The 20,921-nt window shown below is 41.5% G+C and overlaps 1 protein-coding gene across 5 annotated transcripts; it reads left to right on the forward strand.

The window, feature by feature from the left end:
* Positions 1-10,076: 10,076 nt before the first annotated feature.
* Positions 10,077-20,377, forward strand: LOC125746787 (atrial natriuretic peptide receptor 3-like). Of its 5 annotated transcripts, XM_049021246.1 has the most exons (9): positions 10,077-10,327; positions 10,459-10,988; positions 12,549-12,674; positions 13,134-13,309; positions 16,143-16,278; positions 17,391-17,485; positions 17,809-17,920; positions 18,480-18,567; positions 19,369-20,377. In XM_049021246.1, the coding sequence occupies exons 2-9, from the start codon at positions 10,484-10,486 to the stop codon at positions 19,469-19,471; spliced, it is 1,341 nt and encodes a 446-aa protein (XP_048877203.1). In that variant the 5' UTR covers positions 10,077-10,327; positions 10,459-10,483; the 3' UTR covers positions 19,472-20,377. The 5 variants fall into 5 exon arrangements, with proteins under 5 accessions (XP_048877203.1, XP_048877199.1, XP_048877201.1 ...); XM_049021242.1 differs by having other exon boundaries at positions 10,077-10,988; XM_049021244.1 differs by having other exon boundaries at positions 10,077-10,988; positions 18,483-18,567.
* Positions 20,378-20,921: the final 544 nt, after the last annotated feature.

A 20,921-nucleotide genomic window follows, 5' to 3' on the forward strand; every position in this document is an offset into this window, starting at 1 on the left:
ATATACTTCGTCCCATTAACTCAAAAATTATTTGTCAGATGTTTTCCGAACTTTGCACACATTGTATGGGTGAAGATCTGGACCTGTTAAAATTTTGAGATAAATCACACAAAATACTGAAGCAACAGCACTTAGTGACAGCAAAGGGAATGGTGAGTTAGATAAGACCCTTGACCTTGTCAATAGCATAACTATTTGATATTATTGCTATATTCACTGTATGTGGTCTATGATGGATCTTATTACCTGAGACCTGATACAAATCATCACAAAATTGAAGCAGCAGCGATATGTGACAGCTGATGGCAGAAAGGAAGGCTTGCAGATGCTATATTGTGAACAGAGTGATTTGAAACCTCTAAATATCTTTTTGGAACTTCCCAGGAACATTATATAGGTCAGTGGTACTGAAACTGTAATCCGCTAGATTAAGTTTATATGTATATTTTTTTGTTGCTAGCCCCCCTGCCGAATGTGGAGTGGGGGGGGGGGTACAGATAAAGGTTGGGGGTGTGGGAGGAGTAGTGATTAGATACAGAAGGCAGAAGGCAAAGAAGCTGAAAAAAGCAATGTATTCCTTGGATAGCCCCAACATCCCCTATCTAATCACAACTGCTCCCACACCCCCAACTTCTATCTCTAGCCCTCCAACAATAGGGTTGGGGCGGTTTTTAATTTTTCATAGCATCATATGTCTCGTGGGGGGGATGGGCGGTCTATCCTAGTTATATTTTGGTGAATGAAAATCCTACAGTAAACTAAAAATATTATGGTAGTACCATAGTAACCACCTAAGCCTACCCTACACTCCACCACCTCTCCAAAAACGTTTATTAACAGCCCAATTTTGTGTGACTGGTACGTCTCTGGTACGTCCAACCTATCACATCCACCTGACCCTCCTATCTCCTCCCTAGCATGACCCTAACATGTTATTTGTTTGCCTTACCTCTCGTTCCTGCCCTTGTGTCAATCACTCAAGCTGCCTCTCCTTTGTTCCGTCATCAGTCTAGTACAAAAGTGCTTCTCACTTCTGTGTTTCCCAGTCCTGTCATTGATATCATTCCCTCATGTTGCCAGTGCCTTCCCTTATTCTCATCCTTCTGTTTTGGGTCCCTTGCCATCCTATTTATGCTCTGCATTTGTTCTTTGAGTTCAATAAAAACTCAACTTAGTTTTGTCATAACACCTGCTCCCGCATCATTTGTCCTGCTTTACATGACAGAATAACAGGACTCTCAAAAAATTCCAACAGTCTTCCCCTCTGCTACAACTTCCATGCTTCCCTGTACTTGCTGGACTACATACCCCGATTGCCTCGGATCCTGGAACCAAAGGGGTTATCCATGCCATTGGCACCAGCTCACCTTTAGGCAAAGGACTTTATCTCCCTTCTGCAAGTCCATTAGGAATAGAGAGGCAATCCCACTGTCTGGAGAATCCTCTAGGCTGTAGTTCTCTTCCCGTCTGTGAGAGTGGTGCTGGCTTGGCTCACGCCAGACACGGATCCATTGAAAGCAGGATGGGTCCGGCGCTTGCTGGCAGAAGTGAGGGGATTAGTGCAGCACAAGAACGCTTAGCCTGCTACCTATTCCTCACCTGAAGCCAGTCTGCCTGCCTCTTCTTCAGAGCCCACCACAGACTTGCCCGCTGAATTCTCACAGCTTGCTCAAATTCCAGTCTCTCTGCCCAGAGGGGACCACTTTACCCAAGTCCCAGTCTCTTGGCCCAGAGAGGGTCACTTCACCCAAGTGCCAGTTTCTTAGCCCAGAGAAGGTCACTCTGCCCAAGGCCTAGGCTCCTGGCCCAAGAAGGGCCACCTCACACACACCTGACCCCACAGCAGCCATATAGCTTGAACAAGAATCAGGTGGCCTGGCTGTGCTGCTCTCATCTCCAGGTACCCAGCTGTGCTTTGCTTGCCCCCAGGTGCCCCGCCTGTGCCTTTATCGCCTCCAGGTGTCCCAACCTCACCCTATCTCCTGATGACCTGCCAGTTCCAATTCCGTCATCTCTTGATGACCTGCCGGCACCAGCACTGTCGTCTCCAGATGTCTCTCCCATGCGCCTGCCTTGTCATTTCCTGTAATTACCCAAGTGCTTGCCTCATCCCCTGCAGGCCACCGTCCAACTCCTTGGCCGTCACCAACCCGACACTTGACTCCCAGCCACCAGCCAGGAAGGGATGGACTCCTGAGAACACCATGCTGGAAGACCTAGAGTGGGACCCTCTGGGTCTTGCCCTGAGTCCCGCTCCAACAGCCCCTGACTTGGGCCACTCTGGTCCAAAGTCCTGGGGGGGGACACCAATATCGACGGGGTCTTTCTCCCAGAGGGGGAGATGGGGGCATACTATCCATGGCGGTCATTTCACCTCCCATCTGCCCAATGTCACCTACACAGGCACCTTCCCTGCTAAGACCCTGTGCAGGGGAACTGTGATGCCTTCCCTCCCCCAGCCATGTTGTCTCCTTGGCGACACTCCTGTCCCCTCGACGCTACATGGCCCTCTGCAGCCCTTTGGTCCTGCGGTTCGGATGGGTTATGCCTCACCGGTGACCAGGCCTAGGAGTATCTGCATCTCAGAGTCAGCATCCAGCTGCCCAGGGTCCAGAAGACATCCCAGCCAAACCCCATTCCTGTTTGTCACACCAAGGTTCTTGTTTCCATTGCTCAGTCCCGTTTTTAGTTTACCCTGGCCTGTGTCCCCTGTAGCCCTCTCCTATATGTCTGTCCCTGTCTTTGTAGTTCCTCCACCGGTCTGTCCTGTCCTGGTGTATGTCATGCTTGCTGTTCCTGGTCTTGCCCTGGTCTATTCTGTGCCCCTAGTAGTGTCTTGCATCTGGTCTGGTGCCTTGTATTAGTATCAATTTGGTGTTCCATCCAGTTCTGTCTTATCTTGTCCTGTCCTGTCCTTTCCAGTCCTTTGTGGCATGTATCACATTTGCCCAGCCAGTCCTGTCATGCCCTGTCTAGTCTGTCCCCTGCAGTACCATTCTGTCCCTTTGGTTCCCTCCCTTGTTCATCCTGTTATGTCCTGACCGCCACATTCGCCTGACCCTCGAGTCTCCTCCCTCGCATGTCTCTAACAAGCTACACCCAGCACTCATTTGTATTGCCTCTTGTTCCTGCCCTTATGTGTATCATTCCAGCTGCCTCTCATGTACTCCCTTGTCAATCTTGTATAAAAGTGCTTTCCAGTCCTGTGTTCCCCAGTACTGTCATTGATGTCATTCCCTTATGTTGCCAGTGTCTTCCCTTATTCAAGTTGCCCTGTTTTGGATCGCTTGCAACCCCATTCATATTCTGGCTTTGTTCTTTCAGCTCAATAAATCCTCTGTTCGTTTTGTTATAACGCCTGCTCCTGCGTCCTTCATCACATGAAAGGGTCTATGTAATCAGGTTCACCAGATCTCACCCTGTTTTTTTCATGTGCTGACTGGGGTGGGGGAGGTTTACCCATGCTCATTTTTGCCAAGCAGGAGGAGGGTTAGGGTTTCATTATCCATCCATCCATGTTCCAAACCGCTTATCCTACTGGGTCACTGGGGGTTTGGAGCCTATCCCGGAAGCAATGGGCACAAGGCAAGGAACAACCCAGGATGGGGGGCCAGCCCATCGCAGGGCACACTCACACACCATGCACTTACACATGTACTCCTATGGGCAATTTAGCAAGTCCAATCAGCCTCAGCATGTGTTTGGGCTGTGGGGGGAAACCGGAGTACCCGGAGGAAACCCCATGACGACATAGGGAGAACATGCAAACTCCACACACATGTAACCCAGGCGGAGATTCGAACCTGGGTCCCAGAGGTGTGAGGCAATAGTGCTAACCACTGCACCACCATACCGCCCCGAGTTTCATTATGCCACGTTATATGAAAAACATAACCATGAAACCTGGCAAGTATACCCTACACACTCTCCCCACTTGTCCACAGATCCTTATGAAAACATTAACAAAATTCCCTCACAATAGATCTTGCCTGGACTGACTACTGGACTGCTGGTGACGAAAAAATATTTTCCTGGGAAGTATGAAAAACATTTCGATAGTTTCTCTTAGCCCTCGATTAACCATATAGGTAATTGGACACATGTCCATGGGAGTCAATCAGAGCAACTGCCATAATGATTTGATCCATCATGCCGCCCCCTAATGATTTGATATGAAACCTATTTAATATGATTACATATCATTCTTTTAATATGGCACTCAATGAAAAGCAATTTTCCCAAAGTTACATGCATTTCTTCAAGTCAGCAATCAAAGAAATTTAATACTATTAATTCTCCCCTGGATAACTCAAATTGTTGTGTTCACAAAATGCCTCCTTTGCTTCAATTTGAGGGCGATTTGTCTCAAATGTATCAGGTGTAGATTTTTATCCAAATTTTTTGTTAAGTAGTAATAAGATCCATCAATGATCAAATAAAGTAGAGTAATAATACCGAAGAGTTAACCTGTTCACAAAGTGAAGGGTGTCTGCAGTTAAAATTTGTCTCAAAATGTAATTAGTTCCAGAGCTTACCCCAAATAATGTGTTTGCCAAATTTAAAAAAAGATTTGTCAAACACCTTTAGAATGTGTTCACAAAACCATGTGTCTTCTACATCCTCCATTTTCATCCTTGCTACCACATAGTGTTGCTGCTTTATTTTCGAGGCAATTTATCACAAAATGAAATCAGTTGTGGGTCTTCATCCATATAATGTTTTTAATAGTAATACCATCCATCAAATAGTTTTTAACTTCATAAGGTCAAGTGTCACTTGCAGTCACTCTTCCCTTTGCTGCCATAAGTGGTGTTGCTTCAATTGTGAGGCAATTTGTCTCAGAATTTTAGCAGTTTCAGTTGTTCACCCATACAATGTGTCTATAGAGTTTGAGAAAGATCATTCAAATGATTTTTTAGTTTTTATGCTAATAGGATCAAAACTGCGCTTTCCTTTGCTATGACAATACAGTGCTACTTCAGTTTTGGGGCAATCTGTCTCCGAATTCATTTTGTAAATCAGTCTCAAGAAAAATTGTACGTTGTATATAGTGGGCTTCACAAAGCCAGCATTTATGGTTGGTCCAGTTTATCACAAATAGAAGGTATCTGCAAAATCTGAAAAAGATGTGTGAAATACTTTTTGAGTTATTGCTAAAAGGATCAAGTGCGGGTGCAACTTATGAACTGTAACATCCTGGGTGCAACTTTCAACCTGCCACCCTACAAAGGCTGGCATGAAGAAATGACACATTGATGGTCTTTGGGTTTTAACTTGCCCGCCATTCACGCCTTGCTTTTAGCAAGCAAATCCATTCTCACTTTATTCTTTAATGCTAACATGCCCAGGAGGGTGGGGTGGGGTATGCAGCCAGTCGACCTTGGACCTCCCCCCCCCCAGAGGATTTTTTTCTCCTTCCTTGGGAACTTTTGGTTCCTCTCTCTCTGATGTGATCTTGCTTGCTTTCTCTTTCTTTCATTTGTCTTTGTCTTCCCCTTTCCCTGTTTTTTAAATATTCTTCATAAATGATGTAGGAATGTACTGCTTGTACTTATGTAAAGTGCCTTGGAGTAACTCTGCTACGCATATATAAAAATAAGCTAAATTGAATTGAAGTGTCTAAAACTACTTTTTCCTTTGCTATCACTATGCGATCCTGCTTGAATTTTGGGGCGACCTGTTTCAAAATCCGATCAGCTCCAGTTCATCATCCAGACAATGTGCCTGAAAAGTTTGACAATGATCTGTCACAGACTGTTTGAGTTATCGTGCAAATGAGAAAGTGTCAGTAGTGGCAATGGACTGGTCCCAGAACCATATGAATTTTCCAACCAGAGAATACAATAATATGATTGGTCCATAGCAGAAAACAAAACAACCACAAAATTATACTTGGAAAACAAAAGGAAATAAAATAAGAATACTCAAAGAAACTGAAATACTGAAGAGTATAATCCCAAAACTCATTCAGTCCATGGAATACGTGGAGTTAAATTAATAAGTACCATTTCTGTGGACTTTGTGAAATTTAATGTAGGTCTTCATTAGATTACATGATGGCAGGGGGAATTTTTGTTCCCAATTCTATATCTTACGGTGAGGATAACAAAAATGGACGGAATGTGCTTTGGAAATTTGCTTTTCAATTGTTCTTGAATTCTTGACCCTTTGGCAACAAATAGAAATAACTGAACGGCCATCACAGGGCCTGTTCTCATGCATGTTCTCAGCATGCTTTTTGTATTAATGGTTCACTCTTTCAACGTTTTCTCAGATGTAGCTGTTATCTGATGTACCTCCTCTTACTTCACCCTATACTCTCACTTGAAGGTATAGTAAGTGAAAATACTCATATGATCCATTCCTCATTGGCTTGTGAGAGATATACTAATGTAGGATCCTCACAATGACTAGGGCAATTCCATTAAGCAGTTAGTAATTTGCAGAAATGGCCAGTCAGTCATTAATATGAACCTGCCAAGCAGTATGATGTTGCTAATGTGAAACCCCCTTTAGTCTGAAACATCTCCATTAAATATCTGACATCTTCATTTTTTCAATTTGGCTTTCCGTTATGATGAAATTGTGCTGTGCAGCATGACCCAAATAGGTGACACTCGAAGATTAGCTATACAAGGAAGGAAGCAGTCTGTTTATAATCTTTTAAAATTAGGCAAACCATTGACTGCAGGGCCATGTAATATAGGCAAAGAAATTTAAAAAGAAAAAAAAAACTACAGTAATTCTAAATTATTATTTGTTTAGCTGAAGTGATGTTTTCTGGAGGTTTGTTTGAAATGGATGACCACACCTCTACAGTGCCATCCCTATAGTGTACACACGCAGGTAACAAGAGTTTTGATTTAGTGCCACCAGGTGGTACTTTTAGTAAAAGACAAGTGGTAAATTTAGGTCATGGCATACCGTATACATCCACCATATAACCGAAAGAACCCTATTTTAATTTTACAAACAACGAAATTTGGATCTAAAAAGCAAGTATCCATGCATCTTATAACCATTTATCCTGGCTAGAATCAAAGGGGAGAGTGAGCTACAGAAAGAGCAGCGTTCTGGAGCCTATCCCAGGCAGGAGAGAGCACAATGCTGCAGGACACACTGGATAGGATGCCAATCCACCACAGGCTTAATACAAAGGACACAGATTCATTCACTATGGGCAATTTAATGACTCCGGTCTGTTTAACTGCATGTCTTTGGACTGTGGAAGGAAACTATAGTACCCAAGGAGTACCCACATAACACAGGGAAAATATATAAATTCAACACAGACGTGACATATTAGGCAAATAGAAAATCACACAGCGGTAAATCCTGGCAATGGTAAGATGGGCGAGAGGTTGTGAAGCTTGCAGAGGGCGCTAAATCGGATTTGTATTATCCACAATTAATCTTATCTGGTATTCATTATTTAGGGTTGGAACATATGCTTGGGAAAACTCATGGTGCTGAAAGTTGGAACAACCAATAAACTTTCCTAAAGTGTTTCATCAACCGTTATCAATAAGATAACAAGCATGACAACATAGGCTGGCCACAACCACTCTGATTGCATCAGCAAGGTGAACCGCAAACTGAAATACTTGAACGCCAATGCATCGAACAACAACAACCATGGCACCAGAGAGCTATTTGTAGCTGTACCACGTGACAGCTACCATATTTCAAATTACAAAAGTATTTGGGCTATGCTGCCCTGTAGTATTCTGACACTACATTCCCACGAACAACCAGAGGGGGTGCTGAAGCAACCTCAGCACCTTCCAGCACTACTGGGTTGGAGCCTGGGTTACGGTTAAGGTTGCTGTTAGGTCCATAGCTAGGGTTAAGGCTAGGGTTGCCTATGCCATCCCATGCTGTGACAATTTTTTTGTCACCACAATTAACAGACTATCTGATTTCTGAACTACAAACACAAATTCAGAAGGATTGAAAACAGCTGAAGACGAACACAAAGTATTCACTTTGAAAGAGCACCGAGACACCAAATTCTCAGACTAGACAAGTTAGGTTGTTCGTGGTAATGCAGTGTCAGCATTTGTATCACAAGAATACAGGGCGTGATGTCGAACATGCACAAGTTCTATATTGTATATCCAGCAGGTGTCACTATTGCATGAGAAAACTTTCAGTGGTATACGTATGTATTCCTTATAAAGGTGAAGGCAAGAAATGATTAATGATTCCTTAGTTACGAGTGTCTAGGGAAATATAACATTCATACGCGTGTGTGACCGATGTCCAATATTAAGGCACTCATGCAATGCTGTATATTGTAGTAGATTCAAAAAATAAGCTCCATCCATTTTTTTTATTTGGTGAAAGTTGTAAAGTGGTAAACAGGCTATCCCAGGAACAACTGGGTGCCATTTGGGTTTCTTTTCTGGGCAACCCCACAGTACACAGCGGCACAGTAACAGTTTCAAGTCAGCAATTCATTTTCCCCTCCTGCCATTTAAACCAGTAGTCCTATTTAAACCAAAGTATTTCCCTACAGCACATTAATTTAACTATAATTCTATCTCCTAAAGAACGTCTGTGAACTATTTTGCTGAGGAACCTATTGATTTGATTTTTAAAAACACTTTGTAACTTTTTGATTGTCCAGGTTGACAACATTGCTTCTCCCCACATTTCATCAGCTTGCAGTACATGTAGTTCATATTAACATATCTAGATAATTATTAGATTAATTCATAGTAGAATATGGTTATCGTGAGTACATTCACAAAATGTAAATACACAGCCAAATAGCAGCAAACAAAATAAGTAGTAAACACCTCACCACAACAAAGCAAAAAGGGTAATGCTTTAAGAGAGTCTTAGCAGTGGTAGCAACACATGCTATTGATCGCTACTTTTTCTTGATAAATTTATTTAATGCATTACCAAAACTATTATCTGAAGCAAAACATAACAAAAAAATGTATTATTAATTTATTAACTGAGTTTAATTCCCTTGTCAATAGATTAAAATACATTTTTTTATTAAGAAATGATTTCTCCTAATTTGATTTTATCTAAAATGATTGTCTCAGCCTAATTGTTTATGTCACATGTCCTCTTTATCGGTGCTATTTTATAAAACACTAGTTTGTCCTTAGATCTTTTACAAGTTAGGGATATAAGTCAAGCAAGTGTTACTTTTACTTTGAAACACACTTTTATTTGCAGTTTTCGTTTAATTTTCTTCAAAGTGGTTACATAATTTGACTGTTGGTGATAACTAATCTAAACTACGTTCTCCAATTTTCTCACATAATTTAAATGAGAACACCGGGCTAGCTATAGTAATTGAATGCTAAATGTTAGCACTGTTGCCTCACACCTCTGGGACCCGGGTTCGAGTCTCCGCCTGGGTCACATGTGTGTGGAGTTTGCATGTTCTCCCCATGTCGTCGTGGGGTTTCCTCCGGGTACTCTGGTTTCCCCCCGCAGTCCAAAAACATGCTGAGGCTAATTGGAGTTGCGAAATTGGCCATAGGTGTGCATGCATGAGTGACTGGTGTGTGAGTGTGCCCTGCGATGGGCTGGCCCCCCATCCTGGGTTGTTCCCTGCCTCGTGCCCATTGCTTCCGGGATAGGCTCCGGACCCCCCGCAACCCAGTAGGATAAGCGGTTTGGAAAATGGATGGATGGATTCCTTTCTGCCCAGTTTCAGAATCCTGTTGAGTAGTACCAAGCATTTTTCACTTCAGAAGCCTAAATAAATCTACTGTTTCGGTTAAGCAAATATAAAATTACGTTGTTATGTAACTAAATAAAAGTTATCATCATAAGAAATTATATTAGGCCTATCATCAATTTGTAACGATTCGCATAGTAAAATTAGTACTGCAATTAATATCAATTATCAGCAGATAGTATAGCCTATATGTTACTTTCAAAAGTTTTTAGTTAAGTGTCGTATGTAATTAGAATTTTCATATTCATCTTAGAACTGCGGGTGTCCATAAAGGCGGTACTACGTCTTTAAGGAGGTGTTCTGTGCGATGACGTAGGAATTTATAATGTATACATATAAAATCTAAGTTCTGCTCAAAAGCCCGAGTGATGAAAGTCCTGATAGGCGTTCTTATACTGAACAGGGTTAGTACTAAAGGAATGAGATAAACAGTAAGGAAACTTGTGGGATTTTGAGGATTAGGATTAAGAAGTGGAAGAGCAGATAAAAACGTACAATTTAAAAATAACTATAATAGCAAAACTATAGGTTAGAGAGGCATTTTTATTAATCTATTTGTTTTTACGGAACAAATAACTGGAAAATAATTTTCCAAACAGCAATTATTAAAGGTACAATATGGTAGGTTTCCAGTCGTCATGCGTGTACATTTGGCTTGTTTTGTTTAGTGTAAAGACAAATGGTGAAGACGTTGATGTGTTAGTTCTTCTGCCAAAAGATAATTCTTATTTATTTTCTATTTCCATGGTTAGGCCAGCTATAGAGTATGCCAAGAAGATGATTAAACTGGATACAGGGTTCTATTCAGGGCTAAACTTCAGCGTCCAGTATGAGAACTCAGGCTGTGGCAGTAATGCCCTCTTCAGTCTGGTGGACAGGGCATTTAAAAAGAAACCAGATTTGATTCTGGGTCCCGTCTGTGAATATGCGGCAGCGGATGTGGTGAAAATGGCATCTCACTGGAATATCCCGGTGATTTCAGCAGGTGCCTTAGCAGTTGGCTTTAAGCGCAAGGAGGGAGACTATTCACACTTGACCAGAATCGCTCCTTCTTACCTGAAAATGGCGGAAATATTCTCTGCCATGTTCCATCGCTTCAGATGGCAGAATGTGCTTTTGATATTTGACGACGATAAGGAGGAACGCAACTGCTACTTCACCGCAGAAGCAGTCCACAGCGTACTCGAACCGGAGGATCTGAGTATGAGTGTGCATGTCATTAACTCCAAACATTACAACGTGGATTCCGACGAAATCGTGAACCGCATCTCTGAAAGAGAAGGTATAGATACTTTTTACGCTGTTTTAACTTTTTTAAAGTATTTGTTAGTATAATAAAAATGCAATTATTAATGCAGGTTAAAGACGATGTATGCATTCTGTATGCAGATTAAGGGTGCATCTGAGCACTGTATTACGTAACAGGGTACGCCACATATACATGGAATATAATATTACAAATTCAAATGTCCGTCGTGAAACCACACTTAAATTTAACAGGTGTTTCACATCACAGAATATGCAGGAATTATATAAAGTTTCAAACAATAAATTGGCAATAATTTAGTAAGTAATGTGTGATTCTGTCCACTTTGACTATACTATGTATTAATATGATAAAATGTATAAAAATGTATTGATGTGTTGTGACGTATTGAGCACGGACCGGGGAAGTAGGAGCTGGAGACGTCGGGTCGGGTGAAATAGGGATTTAATAGGTGAACGGAAGGGCAAATAAGGTAAACCAAGAAACGACTTCGCCATAAGACGTCAAACAAACACAATAGACATCAAAGACAAACCTAGGGAAACATACTCGAACGCGGACTGAAATACACTGGACTAATCGGAGATAACACGAAACAGCTGGTAAACACGGCGATTCCACACAAGGTTAACGAGGGGGCGTGGCATACAGGAGCAGGGCATGACAGATGTCTACAATGGCAACGCCACAAAAATGGGTTTGTCTTAAATGACTACCTGTTATCCAGTCTGGGTGATCCAGAACCTATACATCAAGAACCAAGGAAGGTCAGTTCAGAATTACCAGTTTATCTGGACCATACTTCTTTAGATTACAAGACATTTTTTCATCACCTAACTACTGAGAACTTCCAGGACACCAAGGCTTTCTAAAGTCTCCTATGCCAGGGATTCCTAAAGTTGGGGGTTGTTAGGGGTCACAAGACGATTTCCGGAGTATGTTTATGAAAACATTTTCATGCAGAAAAACTTCCATTGTAACAGTAACCACAAGTTTGATTCATGGGTTGAAACGTTTGGGAACCCGTGTCTTCAAGAACTGGGATGATAAACATGGAACCAAGGCTTAACATTATAAAAGAACCCATAGACATGCACTGGTTACCTGGCTTAAAGTTTCTAAAAATATTTTTCTTATTGGATGGATTTACATACAATTAGCAAAAACTGTCTTTTTTAATTAGTATGTAGGGAAGCTATTAATCATTCAAAATGGCGGCATATGGGGGGTCACCTTTAAATTATCCAGAGTGGTATCATTGAATTTATGTTTTTCAGATATACTTCTTTTTATTATGCTTTTTTCATACCTCATATTAGGGTTTTGCATTTAATTTTGGAATATAATCATTTATTGCTGCCTATAATTTTAGAATTTAATAATTGCCACTTGTTGACTTTTGGTTTTGTAAACAGAAAAAAATTGCTGATTTTCTTTACCATAGTAATATTATGGGTCAAGTCTGCTTCTTCTCTTATTTTGATTCAGTATACTGTTGCATCATCAGAGATTGGTATTTACTATATTTTCTAGTGCTTCTTATCAATAGTATGTTTGGTTTCTGGTCTCTTTTAGCAGTTGTTATTATGTGTGCTGGAAATGATATCATTCGGGACATCATGTTGGCAGCCTACCGGCAGAAACTGACAAATGCCAATTACATCTACTTCAGCATCGAGCTGTTCAACTCCTCGTCTTACGGTAAAATTTTCATATAGATGCTTATGTTATGGCTCAGTTATGTAATGAAAAGAATCCTTTGGATTAGAGAAATGTAAGATTACGGACAGGTACAACACAATCTGGGACTGTAATTGTCTTGCAAGTGTTTCCTTCCCGGCATCTAACCAACATTGCCCCTTTTCAAAGAACATTCCTAGCTATTTTGCAGTTTCAAAGTACAGTGTCACCATCCTGGTAAATTGTCATTGTGTTATTTGCTGAAACACTCTTTATTTCTGATGAGTTACCATCTTCAGGCAATTGTATGTGACGTCTGCCTAAGCAGAAACATTTTCCAAGACTTTTCATAGAAGAGTGTCATGTATGTATTTTATAGAGTATTTGGCTAACTAGTAGAAGAAGAAGCTATTAAAATAGATAACAGGAAACATTCAGCTGTTTTGCTTATCTTTTTGGTATTTTATTACTGTAATGTAGGGAATGGTTCCTGGGAGAGAGGAGACAGATATGATTCTGAAGCCAAGCAAGCCTTCACGTCCCTCAACACAGTGACACTGCTGCGGACTGTCAAGCCGGAATTTGAAAGCTTCTCAATAGAAATGATGAGATCTGTCAACAGTGCAGGTGTTCTGGATCAATACAATAGAGACAATGTACGTAAACTCCATCACATTGTGCTCATGCAACCAGGGATGCCGCTAGAGATATTGGGCCCTCAACCCAGATCAATTCGATTATGTTCCAAATTTTTTATGCCCCCCCTTGTAACTTCCTCCCTTTACAGCTTTCCTGCTTACAGCACTCTTACAGGCTCATTTGCAGAGTTTTTTTTTTGATATTTATACATTATTAATGTCTCCTGCTCTAGATGTTTATAGATGTCCCTGACTAGGATAAACAGTTAGAAGATGGATGGATGGATGGATGGATTGATTGATGGATGGATGACATAAAATCTAATTATTTAAGTCATACATGATTTGGTGCGGGGCAGCATGGTAGTGCAGTGGTTAGCACTGTTGCCTCACAATTCTGGGACCCGGCTTCAAGTCTCTGCCTGGGTTACATGTGTGTGGAGTTCTCCCCATGTTGTCGTGGGGTTTCCTCCAGGTACTCCGGTTTCCCCCCACAGTCCAAAAACATGCTAAGGCTAATTGTACTTGCTACATTGCCCATAGGAGTGTGTGTGTGAGTGACTGGTGTGTGAGTGTGCCCTGTGATGGGCTACCCCCCCATCCTGGCTTGTTCCCTGCCTCGTGCCCATTGCTTCTGGGATAGGCTCCGGACCTTTGGTGCTAGAGGATCGGACCCCGCCTTTGGCCGCTGCCCAACTCACATTGCACCCAAACCCTTTGGCCTCTCCTGTAGGTGGTGAGCCCATTGGAGGGGGAACCCACGTGCCTTGTTCGGGCTGTGCCCGACCAGGCCCCATGGGTGTAGGCCTGGCCACCAGGCGCTCGCCATCGAGCCCCGCCCCCAGGCCAGGCTCCGGGAGGGGGCCCCGGTGACCCGCGTCCAGGCAAGGGAAACCGTGGAATCAAAATTTTGTCTGTCATTAGGGGTCTTCGTCGGAGTCGTACTTCGTCTGGTTCCTCACCTAGGACCTGTTTGCCTTGGGTGACCCTAACAGGGGCATAAAGCCCCGGGCAACATAGCTCCTGGGATCATTGGAACACGCAAACCCCTCCACCACGATAAGATGTAGTGGACCAGCTCTATACTCTCCGCAGGGTTTTAGAGGGTTCATGGGAGATTGCCCAACTAGGCTACATGTGTTTTGTGGACTTGGAGAAGGCATTCAACCGTGTCCCTCGGGGAGTCCTGTGGGGAGTGCTCCGGGAGTATGGGGTACCGGGCCCCCTTTTAAGGGCAGTTCGGTCCCTGTATGACCAGTGCCAGAGCCTGGTCCGCATGGGCAGCAAGAAGTTGGGCAATAAGGGTTGGACTCCACCAGGGCTGCCCTTTGTCACCGATTCTGTTCATAGTTTTTATGGACAGAATTTCTAGGCGCAGCCGGGGCGTTGAGGGTGTCCGGTTTGGTGGCCTCAGGATTAGGTCTCTGCTTTTTGCAGATGATGTGGTTCTGTTGGCTTCATCGGACTGTGACCTTCGGCTCTCACTGGGGCAGTTCGCAGCCGAGTGTGAAGCGACTGGGATGAGAATCAGCACCTCCAAATCCGAGACCATGGTCCTCAGCCGGAAAAGGGTAGAATGCTCTCTCCGGGTTGGGGATGAGGTCCTCTCCCAAGTGGAGGAGTTTAAGTATCTCGGAGTCTTGTTCACGAGTGAGGGAAGGATGGAGCGGGAAATTGTCAGGTGGGTCGGTGCGGCGTCAGCAGTGAAGCGGGCGCTGCATCGGTGTGTCATAGTGAAAAAGGAGCTGAGCCAAAAGGCAAAGCTCTCGATTTACCAGTCGATCTACGTTCCTACCCTCACCTATGGTCACGAGCTGTGGGTAGTGACCAAAAGAACAAGATCGCGAGTGCAAGCGTCCAAAATGAGTTTCCTCCGCAGGGTGGCTGGGCTCTCCCTTAGAGATAGGGTGAAGAGCTCAGTCATTTGGGAGGGACTCAGAGTAGAGCCGCTGCTCCTCCGCATTGAGAAGAGCCAGATGAGGTGGCTCGGGCATCTAATTAGGATGTCTCCTGGACGCCTCTCTGGTGAGGTGTTCCGGGCATGTCCCACTGGGAGGAGGCCCCGGGGAAGACCCAGGACATGCTGGAGGGACTATGTCTCTCTGCTGGCCTTGGAATGCCTCGGGATCCCCCTTAGAGGAGCTGGATGAAGTGGCTGGGGAGAGGGAAGTCTGGGCCTCCCTGTTGAGACTGCTGCCACCGCGACCCGACCTTGGATTAAGCGGGAGATGATGGGTGGATGGATGGATGGATGATTTGGTGCAAAAGTCAAATGTACTGCCATTCAACACATTATACCAAGTGGAGCTAAATTGTATCATTTAGATGTAACACAATGTTTTTCTGCCAGAACATATAACACATTGCTCACTTCAGAATATTATTCCTTGTTCTTCTGATTTATTATCATGTGGTTATTCTGGAAACCTATAGTTGACTTTAATAAAAATGTAGAATATGTCTCACTGAGAAAAATTTATAGTGGCATGCTTGGTATGTTTAAATATGCATTTTTGCGTTTAAGACCTATGGGACATAACCCCGAGTGCCTCAGTGGAACTCCTGCACTATATTTGTTGTATCTGCCATTTATAGGCATCCTTTTACCATCTGTCACACATTAGATGGAAGAAGTCCAGAATAAACATTTTACAGGAGCCTTTTAATGTCTTGCACACAGAGTAAAGTCAACAGGAATTATTATGTAAGCAAACGTTTTATGTAATATTGAACGTTTTTGCATATTGTACAAGGATTATATAAACGATTTCTTGTCAGCAAGCCCAGTTAGTTACTTTAAAGACTGATACAGAAAAAAATAGCCAGTAATACATCATTCCATACCTTCCAGATGAATGTGTTTACGGAGGGATTCCATGATGCCTTACATCTCTACGCTCTGGCCCTTCATGACATTATGAAGAATGGCTCAGACAAAAAGGATGGAAAACAAATTACACAAAACATGTGGAACCGAACTTTTGAAGGTATGATGTTGTGCAGAAATACCTTCTTTGTTTTACTTTCTCGTTAATTCCAACATGTCCCAGAGCCACAGAGCAGATAAATTATTACAGTTACATTACAGACAGAATGAATGCAGTTCATTGGTCACATACTATGTATTTCTAGAACAACATGGACAATCATTTAATTGCCTAGAAAAACTAAAACAGCATTTTGTATTAAATAAAAAATTTTGGAAGGTGATGAAAAGGAGAGCATTTAGTTACTGTGTGGATAAGCAATTGTTTTATATAGCTAGCTTAAATATATACAGATAATGTGCATTGAAATGTTTTCACTAGTTATGTTGTTGTATAATTCCTTTGAGGAGCTTCTAACATTTGACCCTGAACGGAGTCGAATATGAATATTTACAGATATTTTTGTGTTTCAAATTACAGTGTTGCCAAAACTTACCAAAAGATGTTATACTCAATATAACAAGTAAAATGCATGGATATAATGGATTATCCTATAATATTGATGTTGAAATGATGTTTAAATGATTGTCATGTTGGTGTAAAGCTATGATGTCATTTTTCTCCCAGTGTGCCTGCTTAGCCATCTCAAAGGCTCCTATATAGTCACCCAGTATCCCCTCAGTATTCATAATCATTGAGATAAATCTGTAAAGGAATCTCAGACACTGTTATTTCAGGGGTCATGGGCTGACATGTTGGGGGACCCATGCAGTACACCAGTATATCCTTTGACTCCACCACTACTCCACCTTGTTTGGCTAAACAATACCTCATTCAATTAACTAATTAGGTTAATTAATTAATTAAGTAATTCAGCTGGTGTTGAAATAATACATATAAGGAATGGCTGAGGTGCACCTGAGGAGAGGTTTGGGAACCAAAGTGGTATTCTGTGTTCATCTAGCTGCCCAGCAAGATATCAGGAACTTGCTGGAGAACAGAAAAAATTTGTGTTTTTTTGTGTTACTGTTCATTTGTATATGTTCTAATGCCAATTTTTATTATTTTCTGTGCAAATATACATTTACTACCCAGATAAATTGCCTTAAACATTTTCTTTGACTGTCTAAAGTTTGTGTGCAGTATCATATATTTTGTCATTCTTGGTCCAGGCATTGCAGGACAGGTCTCCATAGATTCCAACGGCGATAGAAACGGGGATTTCTCAGTGATGGCCATGATGGACCCTGAGGACGGCACCTACAAGGTGAGAAATGGCTTCAACCTGTTAACATATAGTTCAAGCAGTAACCATACAGAAGCTAACCACCTTCTAATGAATAAAAACAAATGGTACTATTTTCTAATCATGTTGTAAAAAGAATTTCCAGATTATACATTTATAAACTTCTTTATAATACTGTACCTTCATAGTTTATTCATTTTCGTACTATATTGGTATAAATTACAGCATTATCCTTCTGCTCACAATGAAATATATGCAACTTGCACGCATTAATGCAGTATCACAGTATGTGTCCATTTTTGCTTATATAATATATACAGTTTACTCTCCCTTGTATTTTTCAGGCTCTTTTGAACTATTTTGGTGCCAATGGGAGTTTGCAGACGCTGCCTGGATTCAGCAGCAATCGATTTACCTTGACAGAAAGATATGAAACTCCAAACCCAGACAAATCATGTATAAATTTTAGCTGTTCTTTCATTTTCTGTTCAAGTCTCACAATGGAAACCAGTCCCTAGTTATTTAAAAATTCTAAGGCCTAATTAGTATATAACAACTTAGCTCACATTCTTTTGAAATCCACCCTACAGAGACACTAGGATTCATGGAAATATTAAGATATATATATTAGATAATTTTAGACAAATTTTATTAGATTTTGCAAAGGACAAATAGGTCAAATTCATAATTAACCACAGCACAATATTCTTTGGTCAGTGTAGCATACAACTTCATAGTAAACATATATAATGAGAATTTCTGTATGTATTTTTACAATTATTTATATCCCTCTTTAATTCTGCTTTGATGAAAAATATAAACAATGTCATGAGTTTCTATCTGGAGTCTATATCTATTAAACGAGTCTCCATTTGGGATGTTTTCGGTACAATGCAGTTACAGTTTGCTGTTTAGTTAGGGCAGTTATTTTCAGCAGGGAATGTGTAATGTTAGTGGATTAGCATTTTGGGTGAATTAAGGCACCAGTTTGATCTTTAATAACCTCCTTTCTAAGCAGGTGGACTAGAGGTATCTACTGTGACGTGCATCAGTGTTGGAGCAGTAATAAGCACCTTATTGGTTATGGCTGTCTATTTTTTCAGGTTAGTATCTGTAGCTGATCAAACAGGGTTAATGTAAAATACGATTATTTGTATAACAAAATGGCCTCACGTGGGACAGGGCCTAGAATATTTCTTGGCAAATACGTCTAGCATTCATATGATGTATATATGTATGATATGTTCAAAGATATTTAAACATAGTTTTGTATCCTATATCTTTCCATCCATTTTCCAAACTGCTTATCCTACTGGGTTGCGGTGGGTCCGGAGCCTATCCCGGAAGCAATGGGCACGAGGCAGAGAACAACCCAGGATGGGGGGCCAGCTCATCGCAGGGCACACTCACACACCATTCACTCACACACGCATTCCTACGGGCAATGTAGCAAGTCCAATTAGCCTCAGCATGTCTTTGGACTGAGGGAGGGAAACCGGAGTACCCGGAGGAAACCCCACGACGACATGGGGAAAACATGCAAACTCCACACACAGCTACAAGCCACAGCAAACTCCCAGGCGGGGACTCGAACCCGAGTCCCAGAAGTGTGAGGCAACAGTGCTAACCACTGCACCACCATGCCACCCCTCCTATATCTAATAATACACAAAAACACATAGAAATGTATGTGTAAAATATATAACCATTTATTAGACTTCTGCTTTGACACATTTAAAGATTTTTCTCTGATATGTATATTGCTGACCCCCCGCGACCCAGTAGGATAAGCGGTTTGGAGGATGGATGGATGGATGTATATTGCTAAAGGAAATGATGAATTTTGTTGTGACTATAATCGGGAACCCTGCCTCTGTAATTGGATCAATTGTGTTATTTTGCAGAAAGAAATGCAAGATAATTATTGAAAGGCAATGCCAAGAAGAACACCGCCTGGGGAAGCATCATCATCTGAGAGAGGACACAATAGCCTTTTCTATGGCATAGAAGCCACTTGACCATATGGACCACAGAGGACATTTGCTCATAGATGCCAAGCACATTGAATGAGTTTTCAGTTGTTTGGTATGTAAATTATGTAAATATGTCATAAAAATCTTAATGAGCTCAGGAAAAATACTATTTGCATTTTGACAGCTTCAACACGATTGGGGTCAGATTTATTCAAGTTGTGATAAAACCATTGTGATTAAAGGCAGGGTATACAATCTTAATGCGATAAACTTTTCAAATTCAACAAATTTCTCCTCACAGTCCACAAGCTGTCCATTCTGTGTGTGCGCTGAAAAGAAAAACGGCTTTTCTAGGCAGCCCCTGCTCTGTAGATGGGAGAAATAGAAAGTACAGACCGAGCTACATGGCACTGTTCCAGCAACAGGGGGCGCTGATGCACAGGAAGGGGTGGGGAGACGGGGAAGTGGAAAGAAGGGAGAGTTGATTTGGAGGCTTGAAGCAAGGGGGGTGGGATTATGTTGTGTGACTCTTTCAAACTTTTAAAACTTTGTTCTTTCTGTCATATGCTGTTATAATATTTTAATAAAAATCTCTACATATTTTCATATTCAACATTTACTATATAGGGAGAAACAAAAGAAAACATTGTTTCAGCTCCGCAGTTGTGTGAATTATGTTTGATCCTTTAGCATTTAAATCTTTGAAATGTTCTTTTTTTAATAAGTTTTTTTTGTGTAATGATTTAATTTCCTTTTAACATTTAATCATTGAATGGAAATTGACTAATTTTAGGTAAGTGTCGGATGGTATTTTGAAGATTATACATATTATTTCTGTAATGTCTAGAGGCACAAATATTTTTACTGGATGTCCGTTATGTGGAAGTGAATAAATTATGAGTAAAAATTACAACAGTCATTAAAACTTTATTGTGAAAGATATTAGACTTATTTTTCAAATTCATGAGGAAAAGCCGCCTTCTTTCGATGTTCATATTTTGCATTGCGCCTGTCCCAGGTGAGCCTCCATATCACCACATATGTGGTTATTCCAAATTTATGGTTGGATACACTATGGGAAAAGAAAGTAAAACAAATGCATCGTAAAAGTACATATTTGAATATCATCCAGGTACCAATTTAAGATTTTATCATGCTGTTATTGTGAGGTAGCAGGTATGGAAGCCTCCAAAAATTGATTTATATCCACAGGAACTTTTATGACATTCCATTCTAATTTATACTCCAGTCTAAATCCATAGATATTAATATGGAGCTGGTCTCCCCTTTGCAGCCATAACAGCTGCCACTCTTCTGGGAAGGATTTCCACAAGGTTTTGGTGGAAAGAATTTTTGCATACCAAGATATTTTGAAGAATTCTATGCTTCCGATCTTGTAGGAACAGTGCACAAATCAAGTTCTATAAAGACATGGCTGGGTGAGTCAACTTGACTGATCTGCACAAGGCCCTGACCTCAACCCC

Source organism: Brienomyrus brachyistius, chromosome 7, assembly GCF_023856365.1.
Source record: "Brienomyrus brachyistius isolate T26 chromosome 7, BBRACH_0.4, whole genome shotgun sequence".
Lineage (NCBI taxonomy): Eukaryota > Metazoa > Chordata > Actinopteri > Osteoglossiformes > Mormyridae > Brienomyrus > Brienomyrus brachyistius.

Bases quoted from the DNA above. Each gene is read 5' to 3' on its own strand.
- LOC125746787 (XM_049021242.1), top strand. From the start codon at position 10,325: ATGGTAGGTTTCCAGTCGTCATGCGTGTACATTTGGCTTGTTTTGTTT. The intron at 10,989-12,548 runs GTATAGATACTT...GGTCTCTTTTAG, and splicing joins CCGCATCTCTGAAAGAGAAG to CAGTTGTTATTATGTGTGCT. The intron at 17,921-18,479 runs GTATAAATTTTA...CTCCTTTCTAAG, and splicing joins TCCAAACCCAGACAAATCAT to CAGGTGGACTAGAGGTATCT.